This window comes from Syngnathoides biaculeatus, chromosome 4 (assembly GCF_019802595.1).
Source record: "Syngnathoides biaculeatus isolate LvHL_M chromosome 4, ASM1980259v1, whole genome shotgun sequence".
NCBI classification, from domain to species: Eukaryota; Metazoa; Chordata; class Actinopteri; order Syngnathiformes; family Syngnathidae; genus Syngnathoides; species Syngnathoides biaculeatus.
In genome coordinates, this window is record NC_084643.1 from 29,352,885 (window position 1) to 29,372,167 (window position 19,283).

General features: G+C 39.1%; 2 protein-coding genes across 10 annotated transcripts in view; one reads left to right on the forward strand and one right to left on the reverse strand.

The window, feature by feature from the left end:
• The window catches only part of kiaa0825 (KIAA0825 ortholog), a 153,116-nt gene extending 138,618 nt beyond the window's left edge, over window positions 1-14,498 (reverse strand). For 4 of the 6 annotated variants that reach the window (XM_061817936.1, XM_061817938.1, XM_061817941.1 and 1 more), the window contains exons 1-5: window positions 14,135-14,498; window positions 11,124-11,226; window positions 10,146-10,277; window positions 1,315-1,483; window positions 98-286 (exon numbers count right to left, since the gene is read on the reverse strand). In XM_061817936.1, coding sequence (XP_061673920.1) covers window positions 98-286; window positions 1,315-1,483; window positions 10,146-10,277; window positions 11,124-11,173 — 540 coding nt within the window. In that variant the 5' untranslated portion in view covers window positions 11,174-11,226; window positions 14,135-14,498. Of the gene's footprint in view, window positions 1-97; window positions 287-1,314; window positions 1,484-10,145; window positions 10,283-11,123; window positions 11,227-14,134 lie in introns of those variants that run through there. The other 2 variants (XM_061817939.1, XM_061817940.1) reach the window with 2 other exon arrangements.
• An 80-nt stretch (window positions 14,499-14,578) lies between these two features.
• slf1 (SMC5-SMC6 complex localization factor 1) overlaps window positions 14,579-19,283 on the forward strand; it is a 41,251-nt gene continuing 36,546 nt past the window's right edge. Inside the window, exons 1-8 of one of the 4 annotated variants that reach the window (XM_061818265.1) lie at window positions 14,579-14,692; window positions 15,527-15,643; window positions 15,761-15,839; window positions 16,302-16,527; window positions 16,627-16,780; window positions 18,033-18,158; window positions 18,267-18,332; window positions 18,758-18,904. In XM_061818265.1, coding sequence (XP_061674249.1) covers window positions 14,684-14,692; window positions 15,527-15,643; window positions 15,761-15,839; window positions 16,302-16,527; window positions 16,627-16,780; window positions 18,033-18,158; window positions 18,267-18,332; window positions 18,758-18,904 — 924 coding nt within the window. In that variant the 5' untranslated portion in view covers window positions 14,579-14,683. The other 3 variants (XM_061818267.1, XM_061818266.1, XM_061818268.1) reach the window with 3 other exon arrangements.

Consider the following 19,283-nt stretch of genomic DNA (forward strand, 5'->3'; position numbering starts at 1 on the left):
AAAAGACACTCAAGGGACTTCTCTCAATATATTAAATTTATAAAAAATGCTTTGAAGTGATAACAACAAGGAAAACAAAGTATAGGAAAATCTTTACCTCGGATGAAGAGTCATCTTTGATTGAATGTATCAACGGGAAGGAAGCAGCATAGTTTTGAGGATGACAGAAAGAAGAGGATGAAGATGGGGTGCAAGGGAAGCAGATACCACACTGGTATGAAAGGTTAAGTAAGAGCTGCAGTGTTGCCTCTTCTTTTCCTTCCTCTTTTGACCTCAGGTAATTTTGCTAAAAGAAAAATAGAAAATTGAAATTTTTTCAACATGTTCTCTGTCAAAAATATTCAATGACTTAACCCAAAACAATTGAAATGCAAAAGAATTCAATGACAGACAAGATTGTCAACCGAATACTAAAAATTTTGCTCATGATCTTTCTAGAAATTAACAAAAGTGTATTTTACTGTAGCGATATGTGATGTAGCAATCTTTGTGGAATTTTCGAAAGACAGCAAACATGAGTACTTCAAAATGCCTCAAATTCTCCATAACAAATAAACCAATTGATGAGTAAATGATTTATTCTACTGCCCACACCGGTGTTCTCCCAGGTGTTCTCATGAATAATTTTCCATTTGCTCTATTTTACATAGTATAATCAAGTTATACTGTACTGGTTTATTCTAATTCGAAGGCCCTTTTTGAACATTTTTCTTTTGGCGATACAATATCCCACAAAAACACTTCCCAAAAGGCAATATTTTCCAATCCAAAAAAAGTCCCAAAAAATTTCTCTGGAACTCATCTTCTGATTTTCACAACTCTTGGTGTATTGTACTCAGGTTGAAGAAGCCATTTCAACCAGACTCTGCAGTTTGACTTTTTTTTGGAAAACATGTTATGTTACAATTTAATGTATGTTGAACACTATATATTTTCTACTAATGAGCATTTTTCTACAAAATCTTGCCATTACATTCCTGTCAGAAAAGCTAGATAGTTAAAATCCATATGTGAAGCTAAATGCCATGGGCAATTATTTAAAACTGTATTTTTGTATTACAACTCAAGTACAAAAGTGATTTTGCAATATAAAGTACCAAATGCAAAAGTCATGAAGGACCGATTCAATTTAAGAGAAGACAGTATCTGCAGATCAAAACAATCATTTAGGTCATTTTTCAGTAACCCATTATTTACGACTAATACCTATGTGACTTGTAAATTCAGCAGCAGCAGTAGTATAAATGTCTGCAAAGTTGGATAATTTTTAGAAATATCAAGATATTCTCCAACAGTCAGTGTTGTTTTAATTACCAAGCAAGTGAAGAAGGACATGAGCTCCTGATGTCCTGTGCTGACAGGCCTCAGATTGTTAAGAATTTTGAGATTAAACAACTGGAGGCACTCCGTCGGGCTGGGTGGACGGTCTCCTGTACAGGTGTCTCCAATTTCCGCCTGAAGTTCCAGGAGATGCTGTTCAATACTGAGGGACACAAGTAAATTGTTGAGCTGGAAGAGCCAAGACAACATTTATTACAGACAGTAAACTCCTTCATTACAGCAGCGATCACATATTCTACTATACCTTACTGATAAGATAGATATACATTTGATGCCTGCTGCTTTTATATTGCCAATACAGCTTTCTAACTGTGTGTGTGTGTCACTGTCAAGATTTATGGCTGTCTATAACACAACTACTTGGAGATTTTTACCGCAAGAATGTACACACGACAACAACTTGAAAGTACACTAACACATGGACACCATTTTAAACATGTAAAACCAGGTGGACCATACGAGTCTGCATCAAAACTGGTCCTCACAGGCTTTATCTCTATCATAATAAGATAAAACGCAGATGCAGTGCACACATATCAGTGTGAGTGTGCTCGGCAGCTGGTGTGAAGTAGAGTTACAGACATCACCCGATGTCTGAGACACATGCCAGCTCACCATTCTCCTTGGAAAACACACACACACACACGAACTTTTAACACAGTTCATCAACTAGTCTGCTGCTAGTTTAACATAACATTGATATTTTGTCATTTCCATGAAAATATATGCATACTGTGTTAAGTATATTTATCCAAAAAAGTGTGTCTTCATATTCTCCACATTTAAACATGGCAGGGTTTATGCAAGGGGTACAATTTATATTTATTCTAAGTATGCTATTGCTCAATTTTACAAATACAGGTCTCAATATTTAAGAATTGTGATAATGGGGATCACGGTGGCATGTCTGGTTAGGGTGTTGGCCTCACAGTTCTGACGACTGGGGTTCAAATCCCGGCCCCACCTGTGTGGAGTTTGAAAGTTCTCCCCGTGCTTGCGTGGGTTTTCTCCGGGCCCTCCGGTTTCCTCCCACCTCCCAAAAACATGCATTATTTGGAGACTCCAAATTTTCCCGAGGTGTGATTTTGAGTGCGATTGGCTGGCAACCAGTTTAGGGTGTAGGGTGCTCAAAGATAGCTGGGATAGGCTCCACCACTTCCTTGACCCTTGATCCGTGGCTTGCAAAATGGATGAATGGATGACTCTAAAGAATTGTGTGTTGTAGTTTGCAAACTATAAATAGAATATTTTAATGCAAGGGCATTTTTCTGAAGATCTGTTCATAGGAAAACAAAGTCCATTAATTTGAGTTGTCTTGTTTTTATAAATTTATTCTCAGCAACGGTTTAACGGTTTTCACACCTGTATGACAATGTTCAATTGTGACTAAAAACATTTTCAGTACAATTAAACTTTTATATGATTATGACAGACAGACCCTGGATGGGATTATTTAAATTTTTATGACTTCCAAGTGAAAGTATTTTTCAACCAGTGTCCCGGCACACAATGTTTTCTACACTAGTTCCACTGTAATATTTTGCACATATTTTTTGGTTTTATATCATAAATAATTAACACTAAAAGTCCAATAAATAAGGAGTATATGGTGATCTTGTGATTCACTAAAAACATAAATCCTTTTAATGTACCTGTGTGGATTCACGTGTGTGTCAGTGTGTGCATCACACCGTATAGGCTCATTTCCCCATCAGACCACTCATCCCCCAACTGTGGATCTATAAACTGCCTCCTGCCTGCTCCTGGGCCATTAACACATCCAGATGTCTTACAATGGCAACACATTAAATAAGCGTTCAATCTGACACACTTCCATTTCAGGGGGGAAAATCGCAAGGGGATAAAATGTTATAGACTGGTCCAAACGTCTGGCTCTAGAATAAACGCTGCCATTTTAACGACCCCCTACTACCGCTTTGCCATCTTCAAAATGGACCTGATTATGAGTCTAGTGTAAATAGCTGTTTGAAGCAATTTGTAATCTTGTCACCAATATTTGCAATGCCTGTTTCACATTGTGAAATTGCATTTTAGAAACATGACAAAGCTAAGCGTGCACATGCAATGCCCCGCCATCCTCAGCATTTTCAGTTTTTATTATTTTATTTTTTTAACATTGATTTTTCACATACATCTCTCTTAAGATACTATGAGTTAATTGCTATGATTACATATGTTTAAACATTAAAATCATATAGAATAAGAAATGCTATTCCCATGCTAAGGAGAACTAAAACAAATAAACTGTAGATACCTTGTCCTCCAAAGACTTGAGAACAGAAGCCAATGTATATTTATCATTCAGGTTCTGGGCTTCACAGCAGGGTTTCAAACAGACAGCAGGTTTTAAATGGGCATCCATCTGTAGTGCAGTTTTTAGACATTCACTGAAGTTCATTAAAAGCCAAACAATTGTGATATGTCTTTTACAACAGAACTGAGGTCAGTTTTAACTGCTGGATATCTAGCCTGTTAGCCTGGGATCCAGCATGATACCGTATTATATTATGACATGAATCAAACACATATATTCTAACCCATGAATAAAGAATGTTATTGTATAAACACAGTACAATGAAAGTACTGCATATAGTTCAACAGCAAATGTGCCTGGGATGCCCACCATGTTGTTGTTCAAAGCTATAAAAGGAAAAATGTCCACCATGTATATTAAGGGGGTACAATAGCTTGCAATTTGGGCCTTAGCCCTACAATTATTGCTTTTATTCACTTGGCAGTTGAATTATATAGCTTGGGAATATACTGCACCTGTACTTTGTGGTCCTTGAAAATCTACATGGTGTTATGCCAGGATTTATTTTCCTATCGTCTTCAGACAGCTCGACATTGAAGTGCACATTCATTGAGCCATTGCACCTCAACACAATATGATCAATAACTCTGTGACAACGTCAGCAAGAAAGTGACCAATTTCTTTTGACAAAAAGGGTCATGAGCAGTATTGCGTGTTCAACATTCCACAGTTCTTATGTACACACTGGCAGCATTAACTTTCTGTCAGGGCTCTGACATTACAAATGATTACAACTTCAAAACCCCACATCCTGTGTCAGTTTGTTATACATAGCAAAGCAACTCTGTGAAAAGGCAGAAACAGAAAACAGCCCTCTTGAATGGGACTGTGTAGTGTCCCTGTGATTGGCTAGCGATCAGTGCAGGGTGAAGCCTCACTTTTGCCCACACCTTGGAAAGTTGGGATAGGGTCTGGTTTGGATAGATGGATGGACAGTCATGTTTCCGACCTAAATTTGCCCAAATTGTCCGGGAGAGGACCTCTATGAATTTGAATTCAATAGATATGCACTGGGTGGCACGGTATGGCACTGGCTAGAGCATTGGCCCCACAGTTCTGAGGACCGGGGTTCAAATCTCGTCCCTACTTGTGTGACATTTGCATATTCTCCCCATGCCTGTGTGGGGTTTCTCCAAGTACTCTAGATTCCTCCCACATCCCAAAAATGTGCATTAATTGGAGACTAAATTCCCCCGAGGTCTGATTGTGAGTGCAACTGTTGTCTGTCTCCATGTGCCCTGCGATTGGTTGGCAGCAGATTCAGGGTGTATCCTGCCTCCTCCCAGATGACAACTGGGACGGGCTTCAGCACTCCCACGACCCTCATGAGGATAAGCAGCTCAGAAAACGGATGGATCGATCTGCTCTACAGCTATACTTTTTTTTTTTTTGAATGACCATACCCCTGGTAACAAGCCAATGTGAGAACCGACCAGTTTCATTTATTTGCGTAATTTATCTGCGATCGTGCTCATCATTATTGGCCCCCAAGTAGTTGAAGAACCAAACATGAAATATCTTCTGAAGAAAATAAATCAAGTGAAAGGACATTTTTCTGGAGATAACTTTTGTTTGATACAATAGAGCAAATATTTTATGGCCAGATGAAACAAAATAAGAGCTATTTAAGCACACACAAACTAAATGTTTATAGCTGGTGCAATGACGCCTTTGAGGAAAAGAACACCCCGCCATCAGACTACTAAGTTGGAGGATACATAATGCTGTAGATATGCTTTCTTTCATCTGGTACTGGAGCCCTTGACAATATCACAGGTATCATAAAATAAGAATATTATCAAGAGATTTTTCTGTGAAATTTCTTACCCAGTGTAAAAAACTCAGTTTGAGATCATAGGTAGTCGACCAAGACAAATACCCAAAGCACACATCGAAAGCACAAGAGAATGGTTGAAAAGGAAAAAAATGGCTAGCAATGAGTCCTTATCTCAATCCAATTAAGATGAAATCTGGCATTGGGGAAAAGATTCCTACAGATTTTTAAAATCTTAAAAAAGTTGCAAAGGAAGATTGGGTGAAAATGCCACCCAGTAAATCCAAAAAGCTTATCAATGGGCAAGAAATATTTGGAAGCTATCATCGCTCCCAAAGGGTGTCCAATGAAATATTAAGGACAAGGTCCCAATATTGGTGGACATGTGATTTTATTTTTTGTTCATTCAGATTAAATACTGGACCACCAATTAAACGATCCTGATGAAATGATAGTCACAGTATACAGATAATGCAAAAAATGAAGGTGTGCAAATAAAGGTGAGCACAAAAAACTATCACAGTGGAATTGTGTTCTCTTAAATAAATTATATATATTCATAATATTTTAAAGTCTTGGCTGTACAATTTTCTCAATTTGGTCTCTTTCTTTAAAACCTTGTACTTTCCTCATTTCTTCTTCACTTACACCTTTCGATTACCCCTCCTTAAAGACGTGCTGTAAGTTATCTAGTCAGTGTGGATGGCCTGTGTCAAGAAGTCCATCCAGCTCTCCACAATGTTGTGACCTCTGGCTCGCTTGTCTGAAAGCTACCTGCAGCCTAATCAACTTGGCAGGATTAGTTCTCATCGCCACAACTTCCCCTGGCAGCAGCTCAGCCACTGGGTGAAGGCACATAAAAGGAATGTGGGAAAGAGGAAGTTAAAACGGGAGGAAAACAAACTAGCTGTAGTAAATAAAAGCATTCAACTCTTCCGGTAAGGATGATAACACGTGATGGCAAAGGGGCGGAATCTGAACGTAACAAAAGACATCGTGAAGTAGAAGAAAATTGATTCTTTTGGCCTCTTGATGAACACGTCCGTCATCTCCTGGCACTCATGCTGCTTAAGAGCGATCTAATTGTTTTTTCCACGTCGGCCTAGCTAGACAGTCGTCCTCCTCCTCCTTCTTTGTCACCCCACCAACCATCACCACCACTGCAATAGAAAGGCAATGAGGAGGTCTTTTATTAGATATGATGGCACATTTCACAGCTCCCTGACTTACAGAAACCCAATCCCACGATTAGTCAGCGCTTTGACGTTATCTTAAGTTCCTTGTCAGAATTAATTTAGTGTGGGTGGGCTGCTCTGGGGCTGTCTGTCGCGGTCTACTCCCCACTGCTTGCCTATAAGAAGTGGGAGGGGGTGGGTGGAGGCAAGCGGGGCAATAGGCAGGTCCTTTTCAACTCCAGTCACTGCCAAAAGAGCTGAATATCACCTTCAGCAAAAGGTCCTATTCTGTAATGGAAATAGGAGCAACTGAGGTTGAATAAACTTGCTGAAAACATATCCCAGCATGGCCTGGCCTGGACCCACTTAGTGCCCTCACCTCTCAGCCTTCGTGGCCACCAGAGAACCAAGAAGACTGATCTACTCAGTGATCACAGCTAAACACAAAAATCTTCATCTTACACACAATTGCAAAATACTGATAATCAAAAGCACCTGATACTTCCGAACACAGTCGTGCAATTTGAGAGTGGCAGGCGACCAGACAGGGTCACTTATCTTTCCTGGATTATCCTGGTTTGTGCTCAGACTTCATTAGGAGTCTGTCCCTGGTGGGTCATGCACAGCCATGAGCCACCCAAGGCCACACTGTTTCACTGTCCCGTCTGATGAAAACTAATGGATTACAGCATTTCAATTTGGGGAACTAGCTCTGTTGTCAGCCTATCTTCATCTCCTTCAATTAGGGAGCAGCTCTTGGGCAGATTTCGGATATTTGAGAACTCGGAACAAGACAGTCACTCGTAATCAGTTTGGAGGCCTTCACCGCAAGCTAGCTGTGCTTCCGCTTTCTTTCAGATATTCCTTTCCTCTCCTACGCTTCCTTAATTCCTCCGAATTACTGATAAGTCACTTAGGTGGCGTTGGATCTGAGTCAATGTATGTCTGTCTATGGATGCACACAGCCCACCCTAGTTAAAACAAAAAAAGGTTTGCCAAGTTTTCAAGTGAAAGGGTCCAATGTAAAGTAGGCAGACAGAATGCCGTGTAGCTGCAACCTAACAGAGATGCTGACCAGTGGACCCCCATAGCGTGCGAAGGATTGCCTTATTTTTCGTCCCATTCGCCATTATCGAGAAGCTTTGTTCTCATAATGGTTATCCCTCTCCCATCTGCAGGAACACAAAATAACCCTTTAATGCTTAGAAAGCAGAAAAATGGTGCGGCCTTCAGTAATAAGCCTTGAATTACCTACCCAAGGGTTTTCGTTTCAAGATGTGGAATCTTCAATTATTATGTTCCCATTTAGGAGGAGGAAGGAAAGAAAGAGAAAAGGGGGGTGAGAAAAGGGAGACAGAGAGAAAGAGTCCCAGACATTAATGGTGCCACATTGAGCCTTTGTTCACTTGCTACATTTACCCTTTCCTTCATCATCTGCCCTCACACGCACAATGCCTCAAACGATAAAAGACTTGAAATATAGATTTTACTTTTTCTTCTCCCCAAGCTTTGCTTTTCATCAATCCATTTGTGCAATCATTGACAGATATTATCTCTTCAGTCTGTAATATCGAAATCAAGCTTAATTGTTTTTTTTTTTAATTCATGTGTAATTAATATAAGACATTCCTCAGTTATTTAGGCATCAGTACAAATTTGTCAAATAGGAACACAGTATTGTTGTGTCTGTGTTTTAAGTAGGAGTGTGCAGTGTGTTTGGTGTGTGTCTGGGCACATTTAAGTTTAATTTCGTTTTCTGCTCTGTTTAACGGTGACCAATCAACTTGGAATCTTCTGTAGAGGAACCATCTGCTGTCCCATTCCCATATTGCCTTGTCTATTGACGACATCGGTAGTCAGTACAACCATCAAGGCTCAGTTTAGTTCAGCACCAAATCATATACTGTACCTTCAAAATTGAACTTAATCATTGAGATCACGAATTCAGAGAAGAAAAATTAAGTATGTAAATTTAGCAAAAATGAAAATCTACAGGGTATTAGTCATATTGGAAAAAAATAATCAATCTACATATAAATACACAGGTACATACATACAAAGAATATACAGAAAAAAAATAAATGGTATGAGAAGAAGTTCAATTACACAAGAATAAAGTGGTATTATTTTAAGAATGAAGTTCTAGTATTAAAACACATCAAATCCACTGACCTTTTAAGTTGTAAAACATATGCATTGAAACATTACTAAAGACATTCATCAGTCCTCTTAAAATCAGTACACATTTCTGATTACATGATATGGTAGAATATAGGAATTTGGGATATGGGCAATATTATAACATTTATGTTTTTTTTTCTTCATATCGCCCCCCTTTTCCCCAATCAATAAATAGTAGATTCAACCTACAAACAGGTATGTCAGACACCTTCAAGTGGCTGTAATTGTTATTAAAAAAAACAGATTATATGTATGCAAAATGAAAATCACCATGTAAGAAAATGGATACAGTATTTCAACTCAACTGTGGTTTGTTTTATGTACCTAGTTGATTGCAGTTCCTGTATTGGATGTATATCCTGTGCCCGGTGAGACTAATGCACCAGATTAACTGTTTTCCATATTTGAGTTGATGAACATGTGTTCAAACGTGCCCTTATTGTGAATAATTCAATACAATAGTGTCATTCTGTCAGATACAACCATTTTAGTGTTAAACAACCTTGTATTTTGCTCTCAGGGAGATATTTGCTGTCATGTATCCAATCTTAACTCCGAGAGATGGACATTTCTTGTTTTGGGCCTTCCAGAACGCCAGTAAAGGGGAGAGAGAGCAGGAGAAAGAGAGAAAGCGAGAAAGCGAGAGAGAGAGAGAGAGAGAGAGAGAGAGAGACACACACACACACACACACACACACACACACAGTTGGGGTTATTGAAAGCAAGGAGGGCAAGGCAAAAAATGTGGAGGGCCCAAGTGCAGGGAGCTGATTGGTCAATACAAGGCAGAGGGTAAATGTGAACAGGTGGACACAGCTAACAAAATAAGCACATGAGACATGGAAAACATGAAACAAAACCAACCCAACTAATACCATAGACTATGACAGCGAGGGAGGGGGGGGGAGAGAAATGAATGACTGAACGAATGAATAAATTAAGTAACCCTTTTGGTTTAACGGGCTGACAAAGACACCTCTGCAGAATATTGAGGTGTTTCAAAAATGTGAGGTAGCCATTGTAAGATGGACACGTTGCCAGCTATTAGATTGGTTTTGAAGGACTCCAAATATTAGTCCTATTGACAACGACAAACCTACATTTTATTGTTTTATGTTTTCCAATCATAGTTAACTTACACTTACGAATGTTACAAATGTTAATGAAGTGAGTGCATGGAGAGTTAATACAAGTTAATAAATTTTTGACCACAATGGCTAAAGATTTGTACCTTGGAAAAAGGACATTCTAAATCCAAAAAACAATCTGAACTCAATCTTCTCAGAATCAACTAAGCTGTATTTAGAAAATACACATGTTCAGAGGTTTTCTGACAGACCTGTCGGCATTAAGTTTGAGTTTCTCTTCTGTGTCTTTCATGAGCTGCTCGAAGTCCAGTTCACTGGAGAATGCAGGAACAAGCAGCTCAACAAAGGCTTGATCTTCAGGAAAGTCTTCAGGCCACTCCATGCTGCTCTACAGAGACAGAAAACACATGCATGACATGCTCTCGTATATCGCACAAAATGCTGTCACAGACAGATGCGAGGGGCGTCAGGATTAAGTCAACTAGGTATATGACAAGTCCTGGAGTGCGATATCATCGTGGGTGCCCCTCAAGAAACAAACACTCACTTCAAGTGGTTAGCAATCATGTGTCACATCCGCAGTTATGTGTCTTATTAGGACTTCCAAAATCAATTGCACCTGAAACAAATGAAAGGCTTTCACAGACAAAGACAGTCTGCAGCCTCTGTCCACATGAGATCATTTACAAATGGATGACACCCGGATTAGAAGACATTGCCTCTACCAATTCCACCTGACACTAAAGCAAATTAATTCCGAGGAAAAACACACCACCCAAAATAATGAGATGCTCTTCTGTTGAACCTTTAAATAAACAGCCCATCTCCTTATGGCTGTACCAGAGCTGAGGGGCCAACAACCCCCTCATCTCTGCGGTGCTTAACGTTCCTGCTAAAAGCCAATCCCCCACCTGTGTAGCATCACTGGGTCTCACATCAACATTGTCATTAAGGAGAGTCAAGTGGAAGGTAATGGAGAGTGTCTGTGTCAATTTGGATTTCTCAAACTCCGCCTGCCGCTCAGTCCGTCGTCATGTGCTCTGATTTTAATAATCCCTGTCAAACGGCAAACAGCTCGCCGTACTGTGTGCCGCTTCCTCACTGCTGCACACACTCGACGCCACTCTCTCTGACAGAGCAGACAGGAAGCTCAACATTCATTTAGCCTGCACAAAGGGAGGCCTGTCCAAGTGGACAAATATTATTTTCCCCCACACTGACAGACCCACCAGTAAAGCTTGTCCTTTATTATTTCGCCTTTTCTTCTTCCCTCTGTCATCGTCACGCTCTGTCTGCACCACCGCCTGGGAAGATGTCTGCAAGCAGCTATTGCTTAAGGAGAAGATATTCACTCTATGGATTATGAAACAAGACTGTAATGATATAGCCTGAACTGCAAAAAGAATATGTATTCAGCACCACCATACCTTTCAATGTTGTAAATAACACTGTCACAGCATTAATGGTAATATATATATATATATATATATATATACACATAAAAAAGATAGAAGACCTCACATTTTATGGGTTGCTACTGAAATTACAGAGATAGCTACAGAGCCCTGGTACCACACATGGGTCACGGCTGTCTTCCACACCAGACTCATTCAAGCGTGCCTTGGTTTGTGCTGGGCCTTGCTCAAAACTGTTCCCAAGAATTTGGAAGTGGGTAATTGTACAAAATCCTTTGGTCCGCCGCACACCAAGCAAAATGACTGGACGAATGAACTTGACACTCACACAAATAATTTATAGTCACCAACTCACTCCCACACACCAAACGATTGCCACTTACACACTTACCAACTAGCTGAGATTGAAATACTGAGACACCACATATACTGAATTGCATTATTTTCAGTTTAATTACAAACAAAATCAATTATATCTAGTATATATTATGCTGTGTATGTAGATAGCTCCAATACAAAAGCAACATGAAAATTTAGTAAAAAATAATATTGTTCTATTTTGATTAAACTTTCAGAGTGGTATTATTTAACTATCCAAACATTTCCTGAGACGTTTATCTTTACGAGGGTTGCGGTAGTGCTGGAACCATTCCCAGATTTCATCGGACAGGAGGCAGGGAACATCCTAAAGTGGTTGCCACCCAATCACAGGGCACATGGACACAGACAACAGTCGCACTCACAACCGCACTTAGGGGCAATTTAAAGTCTCCAATGAATGCATGTTTTTGGGATGTGGGAGGAAACCGGAGTGCCCAGAGAAAACCCAGGCAGGCACAAGGAGAACATGCATACTCCACACAGGAGGGGCCAGGATTTGAACACTGGTCCCCAGAACTGTGAGGCCAACGCTCAACAGCTGCTCCACCGTGCTGCCAATATTTAACTATTTGTTGACTATTTTCTTCTAAAGCTCCAGTATTGGATATTATTTTGTGCATGTGTACCTAATGAAGCGCCCTGGTATTGAAGACAGCACAGAGGGTCTCATTAGAACTCACTTGAAAACATGCAGCCGTCATCTTGGTGTCATTAGCTCTTTACAAAGCAGATGTTGAAGGTGCCCCAGTGTGCTTCCCAGTGCTGCAACCAGGACAGCTGGAGCAGACACTTGCTTGCCTGACACATCAACTCAGCAGCTATTAGCGCGTGCGTGCACACAGACACATGCACAACCACGCAAAACCATCAACCCATCTCTCTTTCCTGCACCACAGCCAAACTAACACACAGGCCCATTTTCAGGAATGACTTTGTGCTGAAATATTTAGCAGCACAACCCCCAGGCCACCACTTTAAAGCCGCTTAGAGCACGTCGAGCCAATGTTAACATTGTTTTAAAATGCGTACCAGTTATAAGGTAACACCATAAATTAACCAGGTGTATACTGTATTTGAAGAACATACTACTACATAGGTCTATATCATGCTTGCCCATGGGGTTGCATGTTTTCATTGTCACCATTTCGATCAGGCACAACAAGCTAATAACTTGGGATTTTAAAATTTATCACATCACTAAAGCAAATGGCAATTTTCTTTCTGCATGAGGGAAATACCATTTGTAAAAGTCTTAAGACACTCTGTAAAATCATTGTCAATCATCTCTATTAAGCAATACATAAGCAACACCCATTTGGAAACTGAAGTGCAGTTCATTGCTTGAGGTTAATGAACTGATGCATTCTTTACAGGGCAAGAAAGCATGTTTAGTACCAGAAACGTTGATACTTTATTGAGTGCCCCATTAAATGTTATGGAATTACAAATGTCAGAAAACCAGACTGATCGAAAATTCAATCATGCATCTTTTTTTATACCACTCATTCTTATACAGGGTGTCCCATAAGTCTCCAAATATAGGAGACGTAATACATTCCATAAATATATGGTTCTAACATGTATTTTGTTTTATTTCAGCAAACCCAAAAAGTGCATTTGAATAAAGAGCAATGAATTGAAATCATCCTAATGGCCGATTCAGCAAACAGTCGTATGGTTGCAAGCGCATTTACGGAAAACATGGGACGAGTATCACACACAACGCTGTAGCAAAACTTATTGTCAACTTATTGGATCAAGCTATGTTATGATGTATTAAGTCTGAGTTAAGGGGAGGCCCTGTTGATTGGTATGATGTCAGCAAAGATGGAAAAAAAACAACAACAAAAAAGGAACAGTTCATAGGAAAGCGCTGGGGGACACTTACGATTGAACAATGGTCCAACTCAGAGAGTATATGGCTGAAATGACTTGACGAGAGTGTCATCAATAGCAACTCTAGTGTGCATTGTGTTATTGGTCTTGGAATATCAATAACTTTCTTACCACATAATAAGGCATGGCAAAATTAGATAACATTTAACAAATTCACTGCCGTCAATAGCTTTAGAAGTCAAATATCCATGTTCCATCCACCTGGGAAGGCTGGCAAAAGGTCCTGGGTTTGAATTGTGGCCCAGCCTTTGCATGTTCTCCCTGTACTGTGGCACTCCAATTTCATCAGTCATCCCCAAAACATGATTGGTTGGTTCATTGAAGACTATAAATTGCCTTAAGTGTGAATATGAGTGTGAATGGTTGTTTGTTTCGATGTGCCCTGCGATTGGCTGGGAACCAGTTCAGGGTGTACCTGTCTTCTGCCCGAAGGTAGCTGGGATAGGCTCCAACACTCCTGCGATCCTTGTGAGGATATTCGGCTAATATAATGCATGGGTTATATATTATCACTGCCATCAAAAACTTTTTATCAGGTTAATACTTACCTTCCGAAACCTCCCTTACGGTCTCCCGATGGAATGAGAATGCGTTTGGCGACACACAGCCAGCATCATCAGTCTTTTAGCGCAACGAGATTGATATCAGCGAAAGGCATTTGTAGAAATGACAGAAAATCACCTACTTCAACGTGAAAGTACGTAACCCTAATACCATTACACGATTGTCCCTGAACGTCCCCGACCACAATAAAAACAAAAACCTTGACTCGGTTCAGTAAGAGCTTCCTTGGCAGAATAAAATCACTGCAAACGTATCGAGCGCTCAATGATCCTGGTTAATCAATGAATGTTATGTTGTGTCCAGCTGTCTTTTTTTATTTCCGGCACGTAAAGCGTCCGTGACAACAACCCGGAAGTACTCGTTGAAAGACTACCGCTCAACGGACCTTCTGACTTTATTAAATGAAACAGGGATAGGGGTGGAGATGTTTTCAAAGAGTAGAGAAACGATGCATATCGCCCTTTATATTCTGACAAAATATATTTTTATATTTTAAAATATAATACTATTTTATATTGGGAAAAAAATCAACGATGTGCTCGGTAAGTAACTATAAAAGATAATCCTTTTCGAGAAACCACCCTACGAATCAATGTTTCGTAGATCTGTCCGTGGGCTACACACCAATAGCGAAACAAGAGGTAAACTCGAGTCTCATTAAACACGTTTACCCATTTTTGTCCTATTTTTCTTCTTGGTAAATTTGAAATTTCTCGGGGTGAACCTGCGGGATATACGTAAGATGACTTTTTCAGTGTCAGAGTTTTCCTGTTGCCTGTTTCTGTGAACTAACGGACAGTCGGCGAAAACTGAGTCAAGACTTAACAAATGACTGCGACTTTATTTTTTATTTTTTGCATTTAATCGACTCTGAGTGTATTTTTTGTGCATAATTTAAAAGTTTAAATAATTTACACGTGTTATTCACGTGTTCTCAGACAAACCCTTTTAATGCACTAGTGGTACAAATATAATTTTCGTTTGACAAATAGTAAGACAGTTAAAAATCATAAAAACCAACGTCCTGCAGTTTTTCTCAGTTAGGTTGCCTAATTTATTCATTTATATCAGATTACATTTTCAGAACTCTTAAGATCATTTTTTATACTTACTTACTGACACAATTACGGTTATTCATTTATTTACAATATGGCGTATAAAGTTAAGAGTATGCCCTGTTTAAGGGTTGTGAATCCAAAAAGGTCATGTTTGACAATTGTCTATAGCTTTCAGGTTGGTTGAAGGGGAAGTCCAAATAACTGTGGATGCAGACAACACAATACTTCAAGAGTGTCATATAGCCAAAATAGTAGCACTTTTTTTTTTGCAATTATTGAGAAAATCTTGTTAGTGTGTCTGTCTTATTTTCTTCATAGTTGGGGATGGAGCATTGCACTCCTGTGTTCCAATTCTCTGGGATCAAAATCCATGAACAGAAGAGAGCTTTGATTCAGGGAATATATCTTTTGAGTGGAAAATATATTGGAGGATCTGTAAGTGCACATACACAAATCATGATTAAACAAGTTTATTTTATTAGTTGATAATAACAATTGTTATATGTGTAATATAATTATATAATTTTTCATTAATGCTACATTTTCTTCCAGGTTTACCAGGGCACATGCACCCATTTAGTAATTCCTCACGTTTTAGCCAGTGAGAAATTTTTGGCTTCATGTGCTGCAGGTTGGTCATCATTATTATTACATAAAGTTAGTTAGTTGTGCTAAGCATGTCATACATAAGTTGTTTATCTTGAAAAAAAAATGCTTTGTTATTGTTATGATTTTTTTTTTTTCATCCATTTTGTCAAATTTCCTCTGTTACCCTATTCCCCAAAACAATAGTGTAACCATGCCAGTGTGCAAAATTGAAGGATCATGTGACTGATTTGGCTTACAGGAGTAGCCATTTTCACTTCACATATTATCAAATTGGCCTTCAAATTTCTTCCATTTTGTGTCATTTATTTGCCACTGAGCTCGACAAATGGGAACATGTACTTTTCAAAATTTGTCAGTTGAAATATATTAATTTAAACTATTAAAAAAAATACCTGGCTTCAAGTTGAAGAACTGAAAAACTACATTTACTATACTTTCTGCTATTTGTGTTCACTGGTGCTATTGCTTCTCTCTCTCTTACCAGGAAAGTGGATTGTGACTCCAGACTATATTATGGACAGTGTTCAAAATGGTTTCTGGCTCTCCGAGGGACTCTATGAGGTGGCCGTTCCCACAGGTACTACGTCTGCCTTCTATCCCGCAAGACACTGGAGGAAGAAGGTGACCAGTGGGGAAATAACAGGGGCCTTCCAAGGCTGGAAAGTTCTTCTCATGATTGAAGATCTTACCTATTCAGTCATGTTCAAACGGTTAGCTGGATGACATGGAAGTACTGTACTATCCAACAATGTTTAAATTTATGAATATAATCCATTAATCAAACACTGTTTTGATTTCACTTTTCCCAGGATCCTGGAAGCTGGTACCGCCATAGTATACACCTATCCTCCGCCCTCTCAAACTGCCATCAATCACGTCATAGTCAAGGCCATGATACAGGACACGAGCTCTCACGATGTTTCTTGCATCCCTGTGACCGACATCATCCAGCACCTCTTTGGGGTAAGCCAAATAAGTTCGATAAAAGCTGCTGTGATGATCTGATCACAACTGTACTCCAAAATTAATTTGCGCATATGATTTAAAATAAACATTTTAATTTGAGTTTTTCTGAGATAAATTTTGCACGTTGTTTTTCCTGTTGCTATAGATCTTTCCTGTAAATCTCTCACAATTTAATAATTACAAGTTATTTGCTATCACACAACACCAACATTGTGACACTTGTGTCGCTTTATGATGCTGACACCATAGTATGTTTTAAGATGGGACATTGTAGCCAGGCTTAAAAAATGTCTTTTCTTTCTTTCTATTTTAATTTTCTTTTTATTGTAATTTAGGATAGACTTGGAAGACGAGGTGCCAAAAACTCTTTTTTTTTTTTTAAAATATTGTTTGTCATTTTTATTGTTTTTACCCCATTTTAAATGTTTTATCTCTTTGTTTTCAAATGCCTTTAATTATGTAAAGCACATTGAGTTACCTCATGTATGAAATGCGCTATAGAAATAAATTTGCTTTGCTTTTCTTTGCTCTGCATTAATCGATTAGCAGCCAGTCAAATAATTTGGTAAAATCAACTTGACTAATCGTTTCAATCTTGAATTTTAAAGTGTATTTCAGACCCCAATTACCAATATCACAAAGAGAAATGTTTGCTGTGGGCTCAGAAATTCTTGGACACTCATTTTCAACTAATTTTATTCACTGATAAATCGCAAGCTACTTTGGATGATCCAAATGGTTCTCTGATGTTGGTGGATGGCTACCCTGTCAGCAAGAAGGTGAAGGGAGATTTGGGTTGGAATAATGGAAGAGACTGTACCCAAAGAGTGGCATTCCTGAGTGACCATTTATCGCATCACATTACAATAACTCATATAAGATAATGCACCATCACACGTTGCAAAAACAACCTACTATTGAATCTTTAGCTGCAGTGGGTATGATGAATAAAATCTCATGGTGCAGCCACCATTATCCTGTGACCTTAACCCTATTGAGACCCTGTGGAGTTGTACTTAAAAGAAATGTACACCTCCTATTAGCTCCTCTGGGAGACACTTATTGCATCCTCAAATGAGAGGCGAAGATAAACTATCCATGGATTTACAAATTAAATGAATTACAGAGTTAAGGTGCTATCAGCTATGGGTTCCTGTGTTCTGCAATTGGTTGGCACCCAGTCCAGGGTGCAAGCAGGTATCCATTTACAAATGAATGTCGTATTTGAAAATGTTTTTGTCATTGGCAGGAAAATTGTGTTCACATGAAGTTCAGCGTAATAAATAATATAAATTCAGCAAAGGAGGCCAGTGTTGCGGATGTTGATTTTTCTAAACTGGAGGCAGACCTCAGGGACGCCATCATTGAACAGGAGGTGTGCATACTAAAGAGAACCATTGTTTCATTGCAAATGGACTTTCACCAAGTATATTACAGTTTGTTTGATTTTACTATGTTTCTTTTTTTTTTTTTTTTTTTGTAGGATCGGCCAAGACTTCTCTTCCTTGAATTTCTGAGTTATCATGACCCACATCATCCTTTGTCACAGGTTAACATTGCTGTCCTTAGGCCTCTGTAATGCTGTATAGCTCTAAAATTACCACGTTCTTCATCAAGAAGATCAGTTCATGCAATTTCCTTCATGTCATACATTTCAAAGTGATGTGGAGAGTGATGGGTGACTTGTCCTCAGGTCACTGGTTTAACTGCTACTTTCAGCTCATCTTGGAAGTTTTGATTGGTATATTTATTAACCTGTTCATGTACAGTGTATTTCCATTCTCTACTCAGAGTCCATAAGCTGTTTGGCAAAAACTGGCAGTCACTGATGACCCCAGTAACTTGATAGCTCATCACTTCGATTTCCATTACACTTATGCTCTTATCTTTTCCTCTATCCATTGCTGTTACAACCGTTGTTCCTCTTCTTTTACATATGACTTCCATTTAATCGAAGTACATATGTTCTTTCAGGTAATTGAAACAGACTTTGGCAACATTGGTACGATGATAGAATGTGGCCTCTTCATCGAAGCCATGGACACAATTCGAAGTGCAGTGATCCCTGGGATTCTGCCACCAGCATCATACCTAGGGGCTCTCATTGAGTATGCACAGCAGGTAGGACCACAAATTCCAGACTGTATACATTCCTAACTGCGACATTAGCCTCAGGGTACAAAACAGTGCACAGTATACTTTCTGTTTCAGTACTCTGGAGGCTGGATTTACACTGCATGGCTGACGTGATACAATTCAGATTTTTTGCTCTCAAGTAGTGTGATTCAGATGTTTGTCATGACAGTGTAAATAGAAAACAAAGCACGGTACCTTAAGACTCACTCCAAGACATTTTCCATATGTGGATAAAAATCAGATACACTATATTGCCCAAAGTATTTGTTCACCTGCCTTGACACACATGTGGCTTAGGTGATATCCCATTCTAAATATATATATATATATATATATATATATATATATATATGTCACTTTTTTG